General features: G+C 57.0%; 1 protein-coding gene across 2 annotated transcripts in view; it reads right to left on the reverse strand.

Moving 5' to 3' along the window:
* ZNF385C (zinc finger protein 385C) overlaps positions 1 to 21,635 on the reverse strand; it is a 54,588-nt gene that overhangs the window by 6,426 nt on the left and 26,527 nt on the right. For both annotated transcript variants that reach the window (XM_055130090.1, XM_055130089.1), the window contains exons 4-5: positions 3,892 to 4,040; positions 1,305 to 1,415 (exon numbers count right to left, since the gene is read on the reverse strand). In XM_055130090.1, coding sequence (XP_054986065.1) covers positions 1,305 to 1,415; positions 3,892 to 4,040 — 260 coding nt within the window. The remainder of the gene's footprint in view (positions 1 to 1,304; positions 1,416 to 3,891; positions 4,041 to 21,635) is intronic.

Raw genomic sequence — 21,635 nt, forward strand, 5'->3', positions numbered from 1 at the left:
GCACAGCGGGTAGGGCGTTTGCCTTGCACTCGGCCGACCCGGGTTTGATTCCCAGCATCCCATATGGTCACCCAAGCACCACCAGGAGTAATTCCTAAGTGCATGAGCCAGGAGTAACCCCTGTGCATTGCTGAGTGTGACCCAAAAAGCAAAAAAACAAAAACAAGCCTGATGACATCACAGCTTCTCTCTCTATCTCACGGAGAGACCATGGCAGCTTTAACTCCAGGGGCTGGAGAGACAGTACAGAGGGCGGGGGCCACTCGCCTCACACACACAGCAGACCCAGGTTTGATCCCTGGCACCCCAGATGCACCCCAAGCCCCACCAGGGGGTGAGGTAAGCAGCACCACTGGGTATGGCCCTCCCCCACCAACACCCCCTTGCCCCCCAAAAAAAGAAAAAGAAGAGAAAACAAAAACAAACTCAGCTCCAGGACTGAGAGATGGTGCAAAAGGCTAGAGCACCCACTTTGCCTGCAGGAGGTCTGGGTTTGAGCCTTGACTCCTCAAGTACCAGTGTGAGTGACCGACCCCCTAGCCTGCACACACAGAGTCCGGAGGAGCCCCTGAGCATTGCTGGGTGCAAACCCAAAAGCAAAGACAAAACAAAAAAAGCAGTCATCTCTGGGCCAGGAGATGATGGGGCGGCTCCTGGCAGCCGGAGTAGGGGTAGGCAAGCCACCTGCTCCCTTGCAGAATGCAGAAGATGGGAGAGACGCCTTGGGGAGCCGAGAGGGAAAGGGTCCAGGCCCCCAGAGATGGGAGGCTAAATGGACAAGGGTCGGGGGAAGGAAGCCGTAAGGAATGCACACCACTCCTCCAACCAAACACAGAGCCAGAGAACTGGCGCAAACAGCTGGCACACTTACATACATTAATCACATACATACACATTAATCCCTATGCAGGTAAAAGTGGCTATTTAGGGACTAGAGTGATAGTACAGAGGGGAGGGTGCTTGCCTTGCACAGGGCTAACCCAGGTTCGATCCCCAGCATCCCATACGGTGCCCCATGCCCCTCAGTGACCCCTGAGTACAGAGTCAAGAGTAACCTCTGAGCATCACTGGGTGTGACCAAACACCAAAATAAAAATAAATAAATAAATAAATAAATAAAGGGGGGTGTGCTAATTACACAGAGACACACAAAATTATATCCGGAGAAGAGAGGCTGGGATGGACAAAGGTCTGGGGGCCTCAGGACCATCACCCCCAGGCCACCCCATCCTCCAGGAGCCCCCAGAAGCCCTAGGTCCAGCCCCCAGCCTCCTCTCCAGCCTGTGCACACTGCTCCCTCTCACCGCTGAGTTGAACCTCAGGTGACAGATGTTACAGGAGATGAAGAGCTTCTTCTTCAGAGGGGAGGGGACCCCAAATGTGTGGCTGATGACAGCTTTCTGGACCGGGTCCATCTGTGAAGCGGAGGAGGGCACAGTCATCCTGCAGTCAGGTTGTGGTAGGGGGCAGTGCCGGCTACGGGCTAGGGAAGTGTCCAGTCTGCCACTGGAGCATTCCTGCTCTCAGCCCTGCAGGACGTGGCCAGGTGAGCCCCCACCCCACGGCGCTGAGAATGGAACCAGCCTCTGCAGGACTCGGGACCTCTCTCGCCACCCGCTGAGTCTCTGTTTTGCTTTGGGAGGGAACTGTCCCCTGGAGACTCCGATTCCGGCAGCCGCTCTCTGTGCTGGACCTACAGGTGCCCTGGCGGCTCTGACCAGCTCAGAACCACCCCTAGATCTGAGGAGCAAGAGAGTCGGAGAGAGGCCAGGGGAGGTGGACAGCAAGGAGAGGCCCAGGGGTCCCTGAGTGGGAGCCAGGGCTAGGACCTCAGACCCCCAACCCAGACATCAAGGGCTTCACGAGGCACCCCATGCCTGGAAACAGAGCATGCCAGCAAGTGACAGCAGGGACAAGGTCCTCAGGACCTTTACTCTGTGGCCGCAAAGAACTCCCCCCACTTCTGGTCAAGATGGAGTGGGGTTCCTAAGTGAATAAGTGATTCTTTTTTTTTGGGGGGGGTGCCACACTTGGACACCAGAACCAGTACAATAACACCCCTAGTGGTTCTCCAGGGACCATCAGGGCCAGGGCTCAAACCCAGGCCCCCCACTTGCAGAGCAGGTGCTCAGGTCCTTTGATCCATCTCGCCGGCCCTCGATTTGATTGGGCGAATTGGGGAGGGCATGGTTTACAGCTCAGGGAGTGAGATGAAAGCCATGCCAGGCTACCCCACCTGGCCTTCCCATGCCTACACACACAGAGGGACACACACACACACACACACAAACACACACATACACGGGCACATAAGCTGACAGGAAATGAAACTGAAGGAGACACACGTAGAAGATACACACTCAAACACACACAACTCACAATGGCCCAAAACCCCTAACACACACACTCACACACACACACACACACACACACACACACACACACACATACAAAGTGAAGATTCAGAGCAGTCAACACAAAAACCTAATCATATATCCAGGAAAAAATGGGCTCCTGTTCACACACAGAGAGATACACCCATTCACCACCATAAATAACAAAGACCATCTGGGACACAACTGAGACGGAAGGACACGTAGGAATCACACACAGACACCCACAGACAGCCCCAAATTAAACTTCAAGTGAAACTCAGTTATCAAGTGCTGGGGATCAGCCCCCCATGAACAGGCCTAAAGCAGGGGCGCTGTGAGGATTAAGAAAAACAGAAAAGCCGGAGTGATAACACAGCAGGAAGGGCATTTGCCTTGCATGTGGCTGACTCAGGTTCGATCCCTGGCATCTCATACGGTCCTTCAAGCACTGCTAGGAGCAATCCTGAGTGCACAGCCAGAAGGAACCCCTGAGCACAGCTGGGTGTGACTCAAAAAGCCAAAAAAAAAGGGGGAGCTGAAGCAATAGTACAGCAGGGAGGGTGTTTGCCTTGAACCTGAGCTGACTCAGGTTTGATCCCGGGCATGCCATATGGTCCTTTGAGCATCGTCAGGAGTAATTCCTGATTGCAGAACCAGGAGCAAGCCCTGAGGGCCACCAGGAGTGACCCAAAGAGCCAAAAAACAAACAAACAAACAAACAAGCAAACCCAGAAATAAGAGAGAAAAAGAAGCAGGGGGCCAGAGTGCTCACAGCCTCGTGGACAGAGAGCACCTACTGCCCTCCACGGACAGTATGTATTGCTTAGAACCAAGGGTTATTAAGAGGAGGATATTAGGGGCTGGAGCGATAGCACAGCGGGTAGGGCATTTGCCTTGTACGCGGCCGACCCGGGTTCAATCCCCGGCATCCCATATGGTCCCCCAAGCACTGCCAGGAGTAATTCCTGAGTGCAAAGCCAGGAGTAACCCCTGAGCATTGCTGGGTGTGACCCCCCCCAAAAAAAAAAAACAAAAAAAAGAGGAGGATATTAACATTTTTTTGGCAGACACCTAGATATCTTAATCTACTCAGGTCAAACTCTTCCATATCTGAGGGCCTTTGTTTATCAGGAAAAACCTTTTTGTAAAAGGTTTTCTCATGGGGAAATTCTTCCAGGAGGGGGCGCAGCGACAGAGCAGATCCAGGACCCCCGCCAGGGCAGCACCCGGCACGCAGCGCCCGCATTCTGGACTTCGAGGTGCCATGAACTCCCCATCCTGTCTGTCTCCTTTGTCCCACCCGTCCAGGCCCCAGCACCCAGGCCCTGCAGGGGAGCTGCTGTTTGTGGGAGGGATGACGCATCTCGGCTCCTTGGCCGGGGGGGGGGGGGGCGAAGCTGGGCCCAGGGGTCCCCGTCTGGGGAGCACCTACTCACTCTGGGGGTCGTTGGGAGGCCATGAGACTCTCTTCCACCAGCCCCTGGACCCCCCCAGCCTGGCCGCGCCACCCACCTACCGTGCTGAAGTTGGGGAAGAGACTGAGTGGGGCGTTGCCATTGAGGTGGAAGGCGAGCAAGTGCTTGAAGTCCAGCGGGGGCTGCAGAGGACTGGCGGGCAGGGGCAGGGAGGCCAGCAGGGGGCTGGGGGTGCTGGAGGCTGGGCCTGCTGCAGGAGGAAGGAAAAGGGGGTCTGAAGTGGGGAGCCGCCCGACTTTCTGCAACCTCTTAGGTTGAGCCACGCTCAGGGGTGAGTGAGGCCAAACTGCTGCCTTCCCCTGCCCCCCCCCCCCCCCCGCACCTTGCAGCACTGCCCAAGCCCAGGGCCACCAAAGCCCATCCTGGGGCTCCCCACAATGGGGACGGGGGAGCCGGAAAAGCCGGATGTCCAAGTGTGAAGTGCTCCAAGTGGCCACGGCAGGGGATAGTAGGGACAGGCGCACATGTGTGTGCGCACACACACACACATGCACACATGCGCACACACACATGCACACATATGCATCACCATGGGGACGGCACACTGCAATGCGCAGGGTTACCACTTCATTGCCAATTCAGCCCGAACACCCCCAGGAGACCGGAAGAGAAGCCGGTCCCCCAGCTTTCACAAGCTGCCCCCTCCAGATGCCCACACCATTCACAGCAATGGCAGACCCATATGAGGGGAGGCTGAAGAGCTATCTCCCCATCTGTGTGCCCCCCAGCTCGGGTACTCTCCCCAGGAGCCAGGACGGTCCTGCGGTTGTCACAGCCTTTGATGGAGAGGTGAGGTGAGGGCAGGTGAGGGCTAAGAATCTGGGGAGCAGCCAGACTTGGAGGGAGACAAGAAGGTGGAATAAACTGGGTGCGCTCAGGACTCTTTCGGATGCTGCCATTGCAAAACCAAAAAAGAATCCTTTTCGGGACCAGAGTAAGCCGGGGGGTTCAAAGGGCAGAGCGCAGGCCTTGCAATAGGAAACCTGGGTTCCATCCCCAGCTCCACCTGGTCTCCCTGAGCGTTGCAGGGAGCAAAGTCCTGTCTCAGCACTGCTGAGTGTAAACTCCTCTCCAGTCCCCGCCTCGACTCCCCGCAAAACCAAAAGAAAACTTTAACAGATTTTGGTGCTCACACCAAGAAAGATGGGGCAGGGCTGGACAGTACAGCAGAGAAGTCACTTGCTTTGCATGTAACTGACCTGTGTTCGATCCCTGGCACCCCGTATGGTGCCCGAGCCCCACCAGGAGTGATCTCTAAGTAAAAAGAGCCGAGAGTAAGCCCCGAGCACCACCTGGTGTGGCCTCCAAACAACAACCACAAAAGTAGGCTTACTTTGCACTTCTCCATTTATGAGCCTACATACACAGTCACCCACAGTCAAGCCTCAGGCGGGCTAGTGGAGGTGGGGAAGAAGGGCACACAGTGCGTGCACACAGGACTTCCTCTATTCTCCAGGAAGAGAAACTGCTGGGAGAGAGGTCAAGCCGCACTCAAGAACCCCGTTCTCGGGCTGGAGCGATAGCACAGTGGGTAGGGCATTTGCCTTGCACGCGGCAGACCCAGGTTCAATTCCCAGCATCCCATATGGTCCCCTGAGCACCGCCAGGAGTGATTCCTGAGTGCAAGAAGCCAGGAGTAACCTCTGAGCATCACCAGGTGTGAACCAAAGAGCAAAAATAAATAAAAATTAAAGGGGCTGGAGCGATATCACAGTGGGTAGGGCGTTTGCTTTGCACGCCGCCGACCCAGGTTCGATTCCCAGCATCCCATATGGTCCCCTGAGCACCGCCAGCGGTAATTCCTGAGTGCAGAGCCAGGAGTGACTCCTGTGCATCACCAGGTGTGACCCAAAAAGCAAAAATAAATAAAAATTAAAAAAAAGAACCCCGTTCTCCTTCCCTCAGCCCTCAGCTCCCAAGACATGGTCCTTTACCCTGCAGCCAAGACACCACCCCCTGTCCCCAGACTTTTCTAGAATCAGAGCCTGAGTCAACTCAAGAGGGTGAGCAGAGCCTCATCTAATTCTGGGAAGACTAGGACCAATTATTAGGGTACCCCAGGGCCAAGCATCTCTGCCCATCGCCCGGGTCCTAGAGAACCCCTGGGACCATGGAGGGACTCGGCACAGGGGAAGGGAGCTCTGGAAGAGGCTGGGAAGGTCCAGTTATCAAGTCTGTGCAGGTGAAGCTGGGTCAGGGGGGTGAGCCCTGGGCATTAAGGACCCAGCCCCCCTGTCCCGCTGCACCCAAGGAGCTGGTCCTGAGGAGGGCAGCAAGTCCAGGAGCCCACCCCCCACAATGCACAGCCACTCTCCAAGACCCCCACTGCCAACGCTAAGTCAAACTCACGCAGTGGGGAGCCGATAACTGTGATCTTCCCTGCGGGGCCGCCCCGATGTGTGTCCCCCAGCACAGCCCCAGGAGGCGCCCGTGGGGTGGAGAGAGCCGAGGAGAAGCCGGAGAAGAGCTGGTGCAGCTTGAAGGGTGCACACACCAGCCTGACGCCCGTGCCGTGAGCACGACTCTGCCAGGTGCTGTGCCAGCTCAGGACCAGGTCCTGGGCCCCCGGGGCATGCCCTCAGGGCGCTCAGAGTCAGCTCATGGGTGAAGGGATGAGCGGAGCGAGCTGGCCACTGCCAGGTGCAGCTCTGCCCAGCCCCCGGATGTCCTCGCTCCCGAGCCCCGTCCAGGCCTCTGTGGCCACCCACCTGCACGTCCCTCCCTCTCCTGGGGCCGCAGTGATCGCTGCGCTCCATGTGCAGCAGCGCCTGGCACAGGCGGAATCTCTGCAGCTCTGGCAGGGCGGAGCCGAGGGCCTTGGGCACGTACTCCTTGGCCCCGCGATACACAGTGCTCAGCATGGCCAAAGTGGCCACGTCCACCTCCGCTGTGAGGCCCACGGAGGTGGGGCTGGCCGCAGTGAGCAGTGAGCGCCAGGCATTGGGCCCCCGACATCACGTGGTGCGGGAAGTTGTCAGTGCCACAGTGAAGGCGTCCTGGGCTTTGCCATGCGCACCGGGCGCCAGTCCTGGGGGCACCTGAGACAGAGCAGGGGCTTCCGCTCACAGCTGGAGGGCAGCCAGGGGAACTCCCCCTTCCAGTGCTCACTGGAATAGTACTTGCTCTTCTGGCCAGAGTCGGAGGTTTCCCCAGCTGGCTTTTTCCTGGGGGGCACCAAGCCAGCTCCTCTAGGGGCTCACCCAAAAGCTCATGTCCCCCACCTGCCATCCAGCCTGCCATTCCCACCAGAACCACCTCCCCGGACAAGGGAAGTTGGGCCTCCCGCCAGGCTAGAGGGGACGGTTGGGCTGAGGCCGGAAAGTTTACTCCTGCTTTGCTGGCAGGAGACTGAGATGAAACACAGAAGGAGAAGGTGTCAAGGGCCCCGCTGGGGTGGCCGGGACGAAATGGGGCAGGGCAGGGGCCAGAGAGATCGTATAGTGCGTAGGGTGCTTCCTTGCATGCAGCTGACCCGGGTTCGATCTCTGGCACCTCCGATGGTCCCCCGAGCCCTGCAGGAGTGATTCCTGAGCACAGAGCCAGGAGTTGGTCCTGAGCACAGCAGGGTGTGGCCCCCAAACAAAATAAGAAATGGGGGAGGGTTGAGGGGAGAGGGCATGCGCATGTACAGAGCATGGGCCAGACGGGCCCCGTGCTTCCCTACGGCTCCTCTGAGGGGGGCCGTATTATAGGGGAGACACATGCCAGCACTCAGAGCTGGAAAGATTGGCCCCATCTTTGCTGTGGTACGACAGCAAGGTGGACGGGGCACGTCTGGGGGGCTCTGAAGAATTCATGGCTGGGCTGGGTCTAACACTCTAGGCGCCTGGCCTCCCACCCAAAGACTGGCTTGTCCCCCCCTCACAACCGCAGCCATTGCTGTCGTCAGAAGAAAGCTGGTGGGCCTCTGCCTGCTGCTCCACCATGCCAGGGAGCCTGTCCCCGGCTGATGTCCCTGGGCCTATTCGGAACCGAAAGCAGAGCCCCTCCAGCAGCCTCCACACCTGCCCTGTGCTGTTATTATTATTATTATTGCACTGTCCCACTGTCGTCCCATTGTTCATCGATTTGCTTGAGCGGGCACCAGTAACATCTCCATTGTGAGACTTGCTGTTACTCTTTTTTTTTTTTTTTTTGCTTTTTGGGTCACACCCAGTGATGCTCAGGGGTTACTCCTGGCTTTGCACTCAGGAATTACTCCTGGCGATGCTTGGGGGACCATATGGGATGCCGGGGATCGAACCCGGGTCGGCCGCATGCAAGGCAAATGCCCTACCCGCTGTGCTATCGCTCCGGCCCCTGTTACTATTTTTGGCATATTTAATATACCAGGCTCTGCCATGTGGGCGGGATACTATCAGTAGCTTGCTGGACTCTCCGAGAGGGATGGAGGAATTGAACCCAGGTCGGCCGCATACAAGGCAAATGCCCTATCCGCTGTGCTATCACTCCTATTATTATTATTATTATTATTATTATTATTATTATCATTATTATTTTACTTTTTGGGTTACACCCAACAACGCTCAGGGGTTACTCCTGGCTTTGCTCTCAGGAATCACTCCTGGTGGTGCTTGGGGGACCCTATGGGATGCTGGGAATCAAACCCAGGTTGGCCACGTGCAAGGCAAATGCCCTACCCGCTGTGCCCTGCACCATATTATGGGCCCACACCACAACTCCTGAAGCTACAGACCTACTCAACAAATTCCATGCTGCTCTCAGTTATTCTCCCTGTCATCCTGTGAGGACGGGCAGAGAAGACAGAGACCGACCTCCAGCTTCATCCCTCAACATCTTTCGAGGGGTTAACTACAAAAACTCACCCCCTGCAAGAACGCTAGGAAACCAGTGTAGAAACCCACCAAGCTCAATGAGCTAAAACAATGTCACGGAAGGCATAAATGACACCAGCAGAACCTCAGCAGCGTCTTTAGTGATGCTAGGATGAGATGGTCAATGAGTTCAAAGAAATGACAGCATGGGCTGTCAGCAAAGCACAAGAAAGTATGGAAGTTAAAATGAGAAAACTATGACAGTCAGAAATGATAGAAATGAAGAACATGGTAGATTTTTTTTAAGTCAATAGAAGCTCTGAAGAGCAGAATGACAGGAACTGAGCAAAAGATCAAGGGGCTCAAAATGAGAAGGAGGAAACTGCTAGGAAATAGCAGAAGGTGGAAAAAAGCCAGAAAAGAAATGAACAGCATACCCGAGAACCATGAGGAACAATATAAGAATCACTGGAGTGGGAGCCGGAGTGATAATACTGCAGGGAGGGTGTTTGCCTTGCATGCAGCCGACCTGGGTTTGATCCCCAGCATCCCATAGGGTCCCCCAAGCACCACCAGGAGTAATTCCTGAGTGCAGAGCCAGGAGTAAACCCCTGAGCATTGTTGGGTGTGGCCCAAAAAAGCCAAAAAAAAAAAAAAAAAAAGAATCACTGGAGTCCCTGAAGAACAAGAAGGCAAATGTGATGAAGAAACAATAGTTAATCATTGATAAGAACTTCCCGGAGTTGGGGATTACACAAGATCCAAGAGGTCTGAAGGGTCCTGGTGAAAATAGACCCAATTAGGAAAACTCCCAGACACATTATCCTCCAAATGACAAAATGCAAAGATAGAGGCACAATATCAAAGGCAACAAGACCACAAAGGAACTTACAGGGTGGTTTGCAGGGGTGGGAGGGAAACTGGGGGCAGCTCAGATGTGCCTTCTGCCGCCCTCCCAGGCCCCCAAACCCCCAGCCCGTGAGGAGTGCACACACAGCGACCCTCTGGGAAACTCTGTGCTTGGTTTCTGGAAGGCCACAATTTTTTTTTTTTTTTTTTTTTTGCTTTTTGGGTTACACCCAGAGATGCTCAGGGGTTACTCCTGGCTCTGCACTCAGGAATTGCACGTGGCATTGCTCAGGGGACCATATGGGATGCCCAGGATCAAACCCAGGTCGGCCTCATTGCAAGGCAAACCCCTTACCAATTGTACTATTGCCCCTAGAAGCCACAATTTATTGTTAATTTTGTTAGCATAAGGGCCAGGCTCAGTGTTGCTCAGGGCCATGCTTAGGGGCCTTGGGGGGACATGGGTGACATGGCATTTGGCACAGCTTCCCACATCCGCCCCAAACACACCTTTTTTTGTTTGTCTGCTTTGGGGCCATACCAGGCAGTGCTTAGGGCTTACTCCTGGCTCTGCACTCAGGAACTACTCCGGATGGTGCTCTAGAAACCATAAGGAGTGTCAGGGACTGAACTCGGGTCGGCTGAGTGCAAGGCAAATGCCCTACCCACTGAACTATCTCTTCGACCCCCGCAAACACATTTTGCCTTAGAAGACCCCAGAGCACCTCAGGCAGCCATGACCTGCCCCTCAGCCCTCTCCCCCTCATCCCCCCATTGGCAGAGTTCCCCAAAGCATTCCCGCGCTGCTTAGCAAAGCTCCCCAGCCTGGGCCCCTGCCCCACCTGCGCCTCCCGAGACCATCCCTGCCCCCCCCCCCCAGCCTCCCTCCCCAGCCAGTGGCCCACGTAGGAGATGGCCCAGACTCCCATCAGGTTCTCCGTCCCTCCAGTCCCTTCTCTTCACCACCCAGGCCCTGGTCCAGGGGTTACACTCCCTGTCTCTCCCAGCACTGTTATGGTGCGCGCGCGCACGCACACACACACACACACACACACACACCACCACCACCACCACCACCACTACCACACAATACACACACACAGCCCCACAATACCCCACACACACCCTATACACATCCCCCCCCACCACCACCACACACATACATATACCACACACACATACCACATACACACACACCCCACCCCCCCACACACACACACCACCGCCACCACCACCACTACCACACAATACACACGCACAGCCCCCCCCACATCCCACACACACCCTATACACATTCTCCCACACCACACACACACACACATATACATATACCACACACATATACCACATACACACACCCCCCACACACACACCTGTCAGGCTGCCTTCATCTCTCTCTCTCTCTCTCTCTCTCTCGCTCTCTCTCTCTCTGTGCTAGGCACAGAATGGAAAGCCTCGTGCCTGTCAGGAATGCCTTCTACCCCCAGCCAGTCTGTCTCTGGTACTCTGGGCTCCTCTCTCCCCGCCCCTCAAGAACGCTAGGAAACCAATGTAGATACCCACCAAGCTCAATGAGCTAAAACAATGTCACGGAAGGCATAAATGACACCAGCAGAACCTCAGCAGCGTCTTTAGTGATGCTAGGATGACGATGGTCAATGAGTTCAAAGAAATGACAGCATGGGCATTTTTGTTTGTCCCCCCTTCCTCCACCCAAGCCCTCCTCCTGGGTCAGAGAGCTGGTACAAAGGTTACGGTGCTTTTCCTGCATGTGGCCAGCCCTGTTTCAGTCTCCAGTACCAGATGGTCCCTCAACACTACAGGGTGGCGTGGTCTCCCCAAAAACCCCCCAAACGCATCTTCCTTGCACATCCCCCATTACTGTCCGTCTCTGAAGGCCCGCCAAGGGCCCAGCACTGCTGCCCGCTGACAGTCACTCCCCTCCCAGCTCCAGACACACTGACCTTCCCCTCGGTCCTGCCAGAGCTCCAGGATCCCATCCCCAGGGCCTCCGCTCCTGCTGTGTGCGGCGCTTGGTTCCAGAATGTTCCAGAACTCCCTCCCAGCACTTTTCCTGTAGCCTACCCATCCCCTCCTCAAAGCAGCATTTTCTAATTATCCTTCTGTCCTCTCACCAACCCTCCGTTTGTTTGTCTCTCCGTGGCACTTCCTGTGCTTCACAAAAATCTGATTCTCTCTCTCTCTCTCTCTCTCTCTCTCTCTCTCTCTCTCTCTCTCACACACACACACACACACACACACACACTCCCTGAGGGGAGGAAAGGTAATTAACTTGACTCCTGAATGCCAGCAGGTACCAGGCAGAGAACAGTGGAGGGGCCTGGCCGCACCTTTAGGAAACTAAAACAACTGCCTTTGACATTTCCTTCCAGGAACCTGATTCCATGAGTCTTGACCCCACGGGCTCTTAGAGAGAGCTGGAAGGACAGGGTCCGGGGAGGGCATGGACGCCCTCTTGCACCCAGAGGTGGGCAGTCCTGCCACTCACTGCAGAGCGATGAAATGACTTTTCAATTAAAAGGACACAGCCAGCACAGTGACTAGGGAACTTTCAATGCCATGCCAGAATGACAGGGAGGAGAAAGGAGCTGAAGATTGAGTTTATCGTCAATGGTCAGTGGCTTAATAAATCATTATTATACAATAGTAGCACTGTAGCACTGTCGTCCCGTTGTTCATCGATTTGCTTGAGCGGGCACCAGTAACGTCTCCATTGTGAGACTTGTTGTTGCTGATTTTGGCATATTGAATACGACACAGGTAGCTTGTCAGGCTCTGCCGTGCAGGCGGGATACTCTCGGTAGCTTGCTGGGCTCTCCGAAAGGGATGGAGGAATCGAATCCGGGTCGGCTGCGTGCAAGGCAAAGGCCCTACCCACTGTGATATATATATATATATATATATATATATATATAATTGTATTTTCATAAAATCACCTGAATGACAGCTCACAATAGCAGGGGCTGACAAATACATTAAGATAAGGTTCCCCCCCAGTTTTTCTCATATCCCTGTGTATGAGTATATTTAGTTCTGTAAAATTCTATCAATGTATGCACTACCTAGTAGTTCTATCACTGTAAGAATCCCTCCTATTACCCTTTAATAAACACACTCAGATATCTCAATTTCCAGCCCTTTCTTTGCCCCAATACCCACCTCTAAAATCCACCAATTTATTCTCCATTTTGAAAATTTTGTAATTTTAAAGTTGCTTTTTTTAATATGAAATCCATTATGTAACCTTGGCTGACAGACACTTTTTTAATTCCCTGGAAATTCATGTAATTTTCTATAAAACTGTAAGTCATTTTCTTTCTTTTCTTTTTTTTTTTTTTTGCTTTTTGGGTCACACCTGGCGATGCACAGGGGTTACTCCTGGCTCTGCACTCAGGAATCACCCCTGGCGGTGCTCAGGGGACCATATGGGATGCTGGGAATCGAACCCGGGTCGGCCTCGTGCAAGGCAAACGCCCTACCCGCTGTGCTACCTCTCCAGCCCCTGTAAGTCATTTTCTTGAATTTTTGCGTAGCATTCAATAGCATAGGCACCATAGTTGAAGCATTTATCTGTTGAAAGACATCAGCCTGGGGGCTGGAGCAATAGCACAGCGGGTGGGGCGTTTGCCTTGCACGAGGCCGACCCGGGTTCGATTCCCAGCATCCCATATGGTCCCCTGAGCACCGCCAGGGGTGATTCCTGAGTGCAGAGCCAGGAGTAACCTCTGTGCATTGCCAGGTGTGACCGAAAAAGCAAAAAAAAAAAGCATCAGGCTGGTTTTATTTTTTTTGATTCTTACAAATAAAGCTGTTATGAGCATTCAAGTACAAAAAAAAAAAAGGAAAAAACAAAAACAGAGTAGCAGTGCCGTGGGGTCATCACTGGCCACTTGTGGTTGCTTAAAGGGAAATAAACAGAATGAAAGAAACTATTTGGACATGCTGACCACACTCAGTTCCCCACCGCTGTATGTGGCTAGTGGTGGTGGTACGGCTCATACTCGTAGAAAATACTGACCTGGGGCCCGAGTGACAGTACATCAGGAGGGCGTTTGCCTTGCACATGGCCGACCCAGGTTTGATCCCTGGTACCCAGTAGGGTCCCCCAAGAGCTTCCAGGAGTGATCTCTGAGCATAAAGCCAGGAATAAACCCTTAGTTTGGGAAAGAGAGAAAAGAAGGGAGGGAGGAAGGGAGAGAGGGAGGGAGAAAGGAAGGGAAGAAGGGAGAAAGGGAGAGAAGAAGGGAGGAAGGGAGGTAGGGAGAGAGGGAGAGAAGAAGGGAGAAAAGGAGGGAGGGAGGAAGGAAGGAAGGAAGGGAGGGAGGAAGGAAGGAAGGAAGGAAGGAAGGAAGGAAGGAAGGAAGGAAGGAAGGAAGGAAGGAAGGAAGGAAGGAAGGAAGGAAGGAAGGAAAATGCTGACATTGTCATAGAAAGTTCCATTGGGCCTTGCATTAATAGGAAGGGCACCTGGGGCTGGAGCAATAGTACAGCAGGAAGTTGCTGGCCTTGCACATGGTTGACCCGGGTTCAATCCCTGGCATCCCACATGGGGCCCAAGTACTGCCAGGAGTAATCCCTGAGTGCAGAGCCAGGAGTAAGCTCTGAAATCCGGCTGCATGTGGCACCAGAACAAAACATTGGTTCCCCCACACACACCTGTGAGCAGCCAGCTGGGTCGGTGGGGTGTGGCTCAAACAACTCTGTGACCAAGGTGGGCCTGGAGGTGGTCTCTGCCGCCTTCTTTTTTTTTGGACCACTCAGGCACAACTTGAGGGATCCCTGAGGGCACAGACACCTGGAAACCTCACCCTGCACAGGACGGTGGGCTCTGTTCCTTGGGGGGTCTCACTCAAGGGAAACCCAGCTGCTCTAGGTGTGGGTCTGGGGCCACCCTCTGCTGGCCCCAGGAAAAAGTCGGGGCTCCCTGCACCCGGCCAGGACAAGGAGGACTGGGAACTTCTGGGGGTGATCAGGGAAGGCACCCAGTGCAGGTCCCACGGAGTCCCCCAGCGCTGCCCCTGCAGACACCTGGCCCTGGCCACAACCTCCAGGTCAACTACCAGCCCTGGCCACACTCAAGGAGCCACGGAGTCACCATCTTGCACGGTGCACACTCTGGCCACATCTCGGGCTGACCGAACCATTAGCAACGGCGCCAAGGGTCGCCCCCACCTCGCCAGCCACTTGGGACCGAATCTGGGCCTTGCTGAGCAGGGGAGAAGGTCCCGGGGATGGGAGGGCAGAGGGAAGCACAGAGGCTTTTCTTTCAGGCCCCCCCCCCGCTGCAGGGGGGCTCACAGGTGAGGGGCCGGGAACAGGAACCCAGTGCCTGAGCAAGGGCACTTGTGGGTTCGGTCCCAGGCACCCCAAAATGCCCTCTGAGCCCCACCAGAAGTGATCCCTGAGCTCAGAGCTGGGAATAAGCCCTGAGCACCACCAGGTGTGACCCCCAAACAGAACAAAATACCAACAGAGGTGCGGAGTGAGCAGGGGTAAGTGACCTGCCAAGCGGGGGGCGGGGGGGCGTGGGCAGGCGCGGAGGCAGCTGGGGTCCGGCTGGAGTCCCGAGCCCGAGAGGTAGGAGATCAGTGTTCGAAGAGTCGGGAGGCGGGATGGGGAGGGTGGAGAGGCTGAGCCCCGGTCCCCTGTGATCCCTGGGGAGGGCCTTCGGGGGATCGTGGGAAGCAGCACCCCAATCCTCCCAGACTCCGTGTCCAGAGGCCCCACCAGCACCAGGTGCAGTGAACTCTGAGGCCCTGAAACTGAACCCTCCCTGAGTCTCAGTTTCCTCCTGTGAAGGGCTGCTCAGCCAGAGAGGAGGGGGCAGGACAGGAAGCTCCCGTCTAGTCAGTACCAGCCGCTCACCCAGGGGTGCTCCCCTCCCATGCACGGCCTAGAGCACAGGGTGATCGCAGACTAGGGATCCCCAACCCCCCCCCCCAGACTGCTGGGAACCGCCCACCTCCCCGCCACCCCGGCGGAGCTGCTCTCTGCCACCCCCACCCCCTCTGACGCTCACTGTGAACTCTGACCCGCGGGGCCACGGGATGACACAGGAGTCACCACGGGCTCTCACGGCAGGACTGCACGCCAGTCTGCACGGCACACTGCAGCAGCCGCCCGCCCGGCCTGGAATTCCCCGGCGGGACTGGAGGCTTCCAGAGGCATCTCCCGCCTGGCTGGTGTGGGGGCACTCTCCCCAGCTCAGTGCTTGGAGGTCCCCCCTGCGGTGCCCAGAAAACCCTGAGATGCTAGGGCTCGGACCCCAGGCTCCCACAGACAAAGCCTGAGCTCCAGATGGCCTTTTGCATCTGGTCACCCTGGCCTGTCCCTCACCCTCCCTGGGGCATGCAGCTCATTGGACCTCCAATACCTGTATTGCCAATCATAATGCCTAAAAGACAGAGACAGAGAGACAGAGACAGAGAGAACGAAGAGGGTGGGTTGGTGCCTCTGTCAAACACAGACTAACCTGGGCCGAAGCAAGAGCACAGTGGGGAGGGCATTTGCCTTGCATGTGGCCAACCGGGATTTGGTCCCTGGCACCATACACGGTCCCCTGAGCACCACTATGAGTGATTCCTGAGTACAGAGTGGGGAGTAAGCCCTGAGCACAGCCAGGTGTGCCCCTCCCAACAAACAAAGACAAATACAAGCAAACGCTGATTGTCCAAGAAATACGGCGGCTCCAGGGTCCAACAGAGGCTCATGAGCAGAGCAGGTGTCTCAGAAATCACCTCCCGGGCTGGGGCAACAGCACAGCGGGTAGGGCATTTGCCTTGCATTCCCAGCATCCCATATGGTCCCCCGAGCACTGCCAGGAGTGATTCCTGAGTGCAGAGCCAGGAGTAACGCCTGTGCATTGCTGGGTGTGACCCAAAAAGAAAAAAAAGAAATCACCTCCCCCAGGAAGCCCCCCAGGGAGAGGATGTGAGGCGCAGGACCATCACTGGGACAGACACACACAGGACCCAGGGATACCCCACCACCCCACCTCAGGCACACAGGCCCCGCACAGAGACCAGCAGGCCCAGGAGTCAAGGCTCACAAGTTTTCACAGCGACAGCGCCAGGGCCACGGTGGGCACAAAGGACTGGGGAGGGGCCCCTGCAGACAGGCTGCCGAGCTGGCCGAGAGGCAGAGGTGGCCCGAGGCTCTGCACACATACACACACACACACACACACACACACACACACACACACACACACACAGAGGCAGGCGCCGACAGGCTCATCAGCAAAGCCCCACACGCACGGGCATGCACAGGGCAAACAGCCCCAGGCGGGCTCCCGCACAGGCGCGCCCAGGGACAGGAAGTGGCCACATAATGACCCCCCAGTGCCCCTTTACCCAGAACTGCGTACGCCCCCCCAGAACCAAATGGCTTTGACAGACACAAATGCTCAAGTCACTGAACCCTGAGTCTTTCTCTCCAGTCACAGGGCGGAGGAGCGGGATGCACAGCCTCCGTGCCAGTGTCCCCCACGGCTGACACCCAGAGGACACCCTGACTGGCCGCAGAGGACGCGGGGACTGGGGGTTCACCCCCCGCCTTCCCCAGACCACCCCAAGCCACATCTCGCTCACGTTCCAAAGTCCTGCTCGGCCCCCCAATTCTTCAGGGGAGTAAGTAGCAGCCCCTGCCCTGGCACTAATGCAGCCTTCCCCTGAAGCGTTCAGGCACCCCTGGGTGTGCGCCCTGAGCCAGGTGACAAGCCAGGAGAAAGCTGCTGAGGCCAGGGAAGGGGCAGCAGGGTGGTGATCCCCACCTCAATTTCTGCCATCCCCCTTCCTGCTCCCTCTTCAGCCTGGAGCGCCCCCCCTCCCCGCAACTCTTCCATCCTGCCCCAAATCACAGAGCGCCTCACTTCCTCAGCATGGACCCCCGGTGCCCAGCCACCACCTCTGGGGGCCTGGGAGAAGCTACCACAAACCCAGGGTCTCTGGACAGACAACTGATGGGGAGAAGGGGAGGGGAAGGGAGGGGGGGACAAAAGCAAGAAAAGGGGGGGAGTTTCGGGGGTCTCCAGCACTCACCCAAGAGCATTCTCTGTCTTTGGAGGCTCCCCTGAGCGCTGAGTGTGGAGAGTGAGGCCAAGGAAGTGCAGCCTGAGTGACAGAAGGAAGGGGTGAGGGAGTGCAGGACGGGGGAGGGTTGGAGGAGGAGAGGGGGAGCGGCTGGCTCAGGGCTTCTCTGCCAGGAAGGGGCCTACCATGCCCCCTTCCCCCCAGCCCCCACCCAGGCAGACAGCACAGGGCACGCCTCCCTCACCCACCAGAAAGACAAGGTGTAAAGGAGCATGGGGGGCTGTATCGGGGTGTCCATCTCTCACCCTGCAATCCCTGCCTGGGGCCTTTTGTACTGAAAGAGGATCTGCTCCTTCGGTTGGGGGGCCAGCCTCGGGCAAGGAGGCGCCCCAGAGCCCCTTCTCTGATTGCCAGAACAGTCCTGCTGTTTTCTGGCCAGTCCCCGTCTCACTAATCAATCTGGGCACCCTTAGAGCACCCTCCTTTTGCGAAGGGGGAAACAGGCTCCGAGAGGGGATTCCCCAAGTCAGGTTACCTGGGTGGTGCAGGAGGGCGGGGTGAGACCGCCTGAGCCCCTCCCCCATTCCGGTTTGTTCCCTCTCCCCCTCTTCTTCCTGAAGTCTCTGCCCCCCTCTCCCCTCTGTGCACCTGGTGACCCGAAGGGGGATGGGAAGGGGGAGAGGAGTAAGGCGCGCGCCCGCTCAGGATCCAGTCTCACATTCCAACCCCGTCCTGCGCTGCCCCCCCTGAGCCCCCCCAACATCCTGTCTCCAGCAGACAATAACCTGTAATCTCGGGAGCAGCCAGAACCCCGAGAGATGAGCCGGGGAGGGGTTGGCAGCAGTTGGGCCTGAAAACAGGTTTGATAGGAAGAGGCTGAGGAGGGGGGAAGAGGAAGGAAACCCAAGCCCCAAGCTAATTAACCCACCCAGACATAGACTGAAGCTTTGTCTTCCGCTGACCCCCCTCGTGCTCCCCACAGTGGCCCCTGGGAGGGGATGGCTGCTGGTTACCGAAGGTCAGGGTCGCCCCTGGGGGGGCGAGGGGCGAGGGCTTCTCCCCTCTGTCCTCGGCAGCAGGGGGCACTGGTCAGGCCTTGGGGGGCACTTCTTGGAAGTGTCAGGAAGGTCGGGGTGCTGAGCGGGGTGGCAGCCCAGGGAGGCATTGGAGCTAGGGGAGCACCTGGAGTGCTTAGGGGTCTCCTGGTGGGACTGAAAGGGGCCCCTCTTGGGGCGGGGGGCGGGGCGGCTGGGGCACCAGCACTCATCAAGCCAGTGGCTCAGGCGTGACCTGCACAAGGTCTTTGATCTCCAGGCCTGGAGACAAGGGACTGATCAGGGACACAGCTGAGCCCAGGAACAGCCTCTCCCTGCCCCTTTGACCCCCATGCCCCAGAGGAACTGGGGCCTCTAGTGTCACCCCAGGCGTCCTTGTCTTACAAGCCAGAGCTGGGCGGGTGCAATGGCACAGCAGGGAGGGGCATTTGCCTTGCACCCCGACATCCCATATGGTCCCCTGAGCAACGCCAGGAGTAACCCCTGAGCATCACCGGAGATGACCCCCCAAAAAACAAAATGAAATAAAAACCACAGAGATTTTTGTTCCCCCCAGTGTGGGCCCCCCCGGGGTATCTCAGTGACCAGAGCTTCCACCACTTCCCAAAACTCCATCTCCCTGCCTGTGTCAGGTGCAGGGGACAGTGGGGAATGGGTGCCTGGTGCGTGTGTGTGGGGGAGTCACCTTCAGCAGACTGGCAGACTGGGGATGGCTGGCGTCTCCCCACTTCCAGGACACAACAGGAGAGGCTGTGGGAGTTGGTCAGCTGTGGGGGGGCTGGGAGGGACGAGAGGAGGGCAGGGGGGTCCCGAGGGCCCTAAGCTCTTCCTCCCGCCTTGAGAAGGGAAGGTTCAGCCTGCTGCCCCAGGTGAGAGGGGCAAGTCGAACACTGGCCCTGGGGTAGGATCCCAAGAGGAAAGTGGCCTCCCTGGGTGGCTGGGGACGCTGCTGGGGACATGGCAGGTAGAGGTGAGAGAGAGGAGCTCTGCAAGCCACAGTGTGGCTACCCCTGGCATAAGGGAGGGTCAGGCAGGACTCTGAGGCACCCTGCGCCCTGCGCCCTGCTCTATACCCTGGACCTCTGTCTTGAACCCTGTGCCCTATGCCCTGTGCCATATACTCTGTGTCCTCTACCCTGTGCCCATTGCCCTGAACCCTGTGTCCTAAGTCCCTGCCCCGTGGCCCCGCCCTGAGCCCTGAATCCTGTGCCCTGCCCTGTGCTCACCTGTGCCCCACCGAGGCTGGGGCGGGAGGCCGAGCCACCCTCACTCCCTGCAGATGGCCCCGAAGCCACCTTAGTCCTCAGTCTCTGAGGTAAGGCTGGTCCTCACCAGGTCACGGGGCCTCCCCCCAGGGCAAGGTTGGGGACCTGTCTCCCTGCCCCCAGCCCCTCCCCTGCCACGCCCAAGGCACTGGGACTGGGGGGTGCTGAGTAAGGAGCCACCGACCCCATCTCCCGCCTGCAGCCTCCTTAGGGCCCCTGCCAAGCTGCCAGCCCACAGACATTTTTATTTTTTTGCTTTTTGGGTCACACCCAGCGATGCTCAGGGGTTACTCCTGGCTCTGCACTCAGGAATTACTCCTGGTGGTACTCAGAGGACCATATGGGATGCTGAGAATCGAACCCAGGTCGGCCGGCTGCGTGTAAGGCAAATGCCCTACCCACTGTGCTATCGCTCCAGCCCCCAGCCCCCAGCCTTTAATCAAAGCGGCAGCTCTGGAGGCCCTGGAGAGGGAGCCCAGGGCGCCCCACACCCCCCAGCCTCTGGGGAAGCGGATGTGGCTCCCCCCACTGTCAGGGGCACCACAAGCCTCCGTCCCTTTGGGCAGGTCCCTCCTGGAAAGCCCCTCCCAGGCGGCCCTGCCTCCCCACAGCCCTAAGGAGCAGAGGCACAGAGTTCACCAGGTCTGTGGGGAAACAGCGTCTCAGGCTGAAGTCCCGAAGTCCAGGGTCCCCAGAGCTCCCAGAGGCCGAACAGTGCCTGCCTCTGCCCTCCGCTGGCCGTGACCCTAGGCTGAGCCCCAGGACACAGGCGTGGGCAGGACTCAGCGCCCACATCCTGAGCGCAGACGACAGCAGCGACAGTGCTCATGTCCCATTCCACAGTCTGGTCATGAGCACAGCTGACCTGGCTCCCAGGACCCCAGACCTGCCCAGAATTGGGGGGATGAGCACCGGGAGAGGGAGGCTGGGCCCCTCTGACAGCTGGTTACTGGTGCCTCACTTCTGTCTTCCTTCTCTTCTTGGGGGAACCTCCCAAATGGTGCTGAGGGCCCATCCGGGGGGGTTGCTCCCAGCAGGGTCTGGCTACGCATCCTGATGATTCGGTGCTAGGACCCCAGTACATGGCACTGCTTGGCGACATTGGCAAGGGGCCAGAGAAATACCAAACTGTAGACGGAGGGTTCCGAGGTTCCGAGGTACGGGGCAAATGGGGAGACCGGACACAGGGTACAAACTCTCCTGCTCTGCGTCAGACCCAGGAGCAGGGGTGTGGCCGTGATGGAAATAAGCAACACTGCCATTTATGTGGAAGTTCTTGGAGTAGATTTTTCTTTCTGGTTTTGGGTCACACTGGGGGTACTCAGGAGCTATTCCTAGCTCTGGGCTCAGGCATAACCCCTAGCAGTGCTCGAAGGACCAGGTGTGGTGCTGGAGGTTCCTACTGGGGTCAGCCACATGCAAGGCGGGTGCACTCTGCGTCTGTCCCCTGAGTAGATTTTACCTGTAAGCACATGCCTTATATGTATGAGGCCCTGGGTCCCAGTCTTAACACCACCAGCACGCCCTCCCCTTCGAGCATTCTTGGTATGCCCCCATAATAGAATACGGCTTAAGGGGCTGGAGCGATAGCACAGCGGGTAGGGCGTTTGCCTTGCACGCGGCCAACCCGGGTTCAATTCCCAGCATCCCATATGGTCCCCTGAGCACTGCCAGGGGTGGTGCCTGAGTGCAGAGCCAGGAGTAACCCCTGTGCATTGCCAGGGTTGTGACCCAAAAAGCAAAAAAAAAAAAAAAATACGGCTTAAAATAATGGCAATAAATAACTAAAA

The sequence above is a fragment of the Sorex araneus genome, chromosome 3 (assembly GCF_027595985.1).
Source record: "Sorex araneus isolate mSorAra2 chromosome 3, mSorAra2.pri, whole genome shotgun sequence".
NCBI classification, from domain to species: Eukaryota; Metazoa; Chordata; class Mammalia; order Eulipotyphla; family Soricidae; genus Sorex; species Sorex araneus.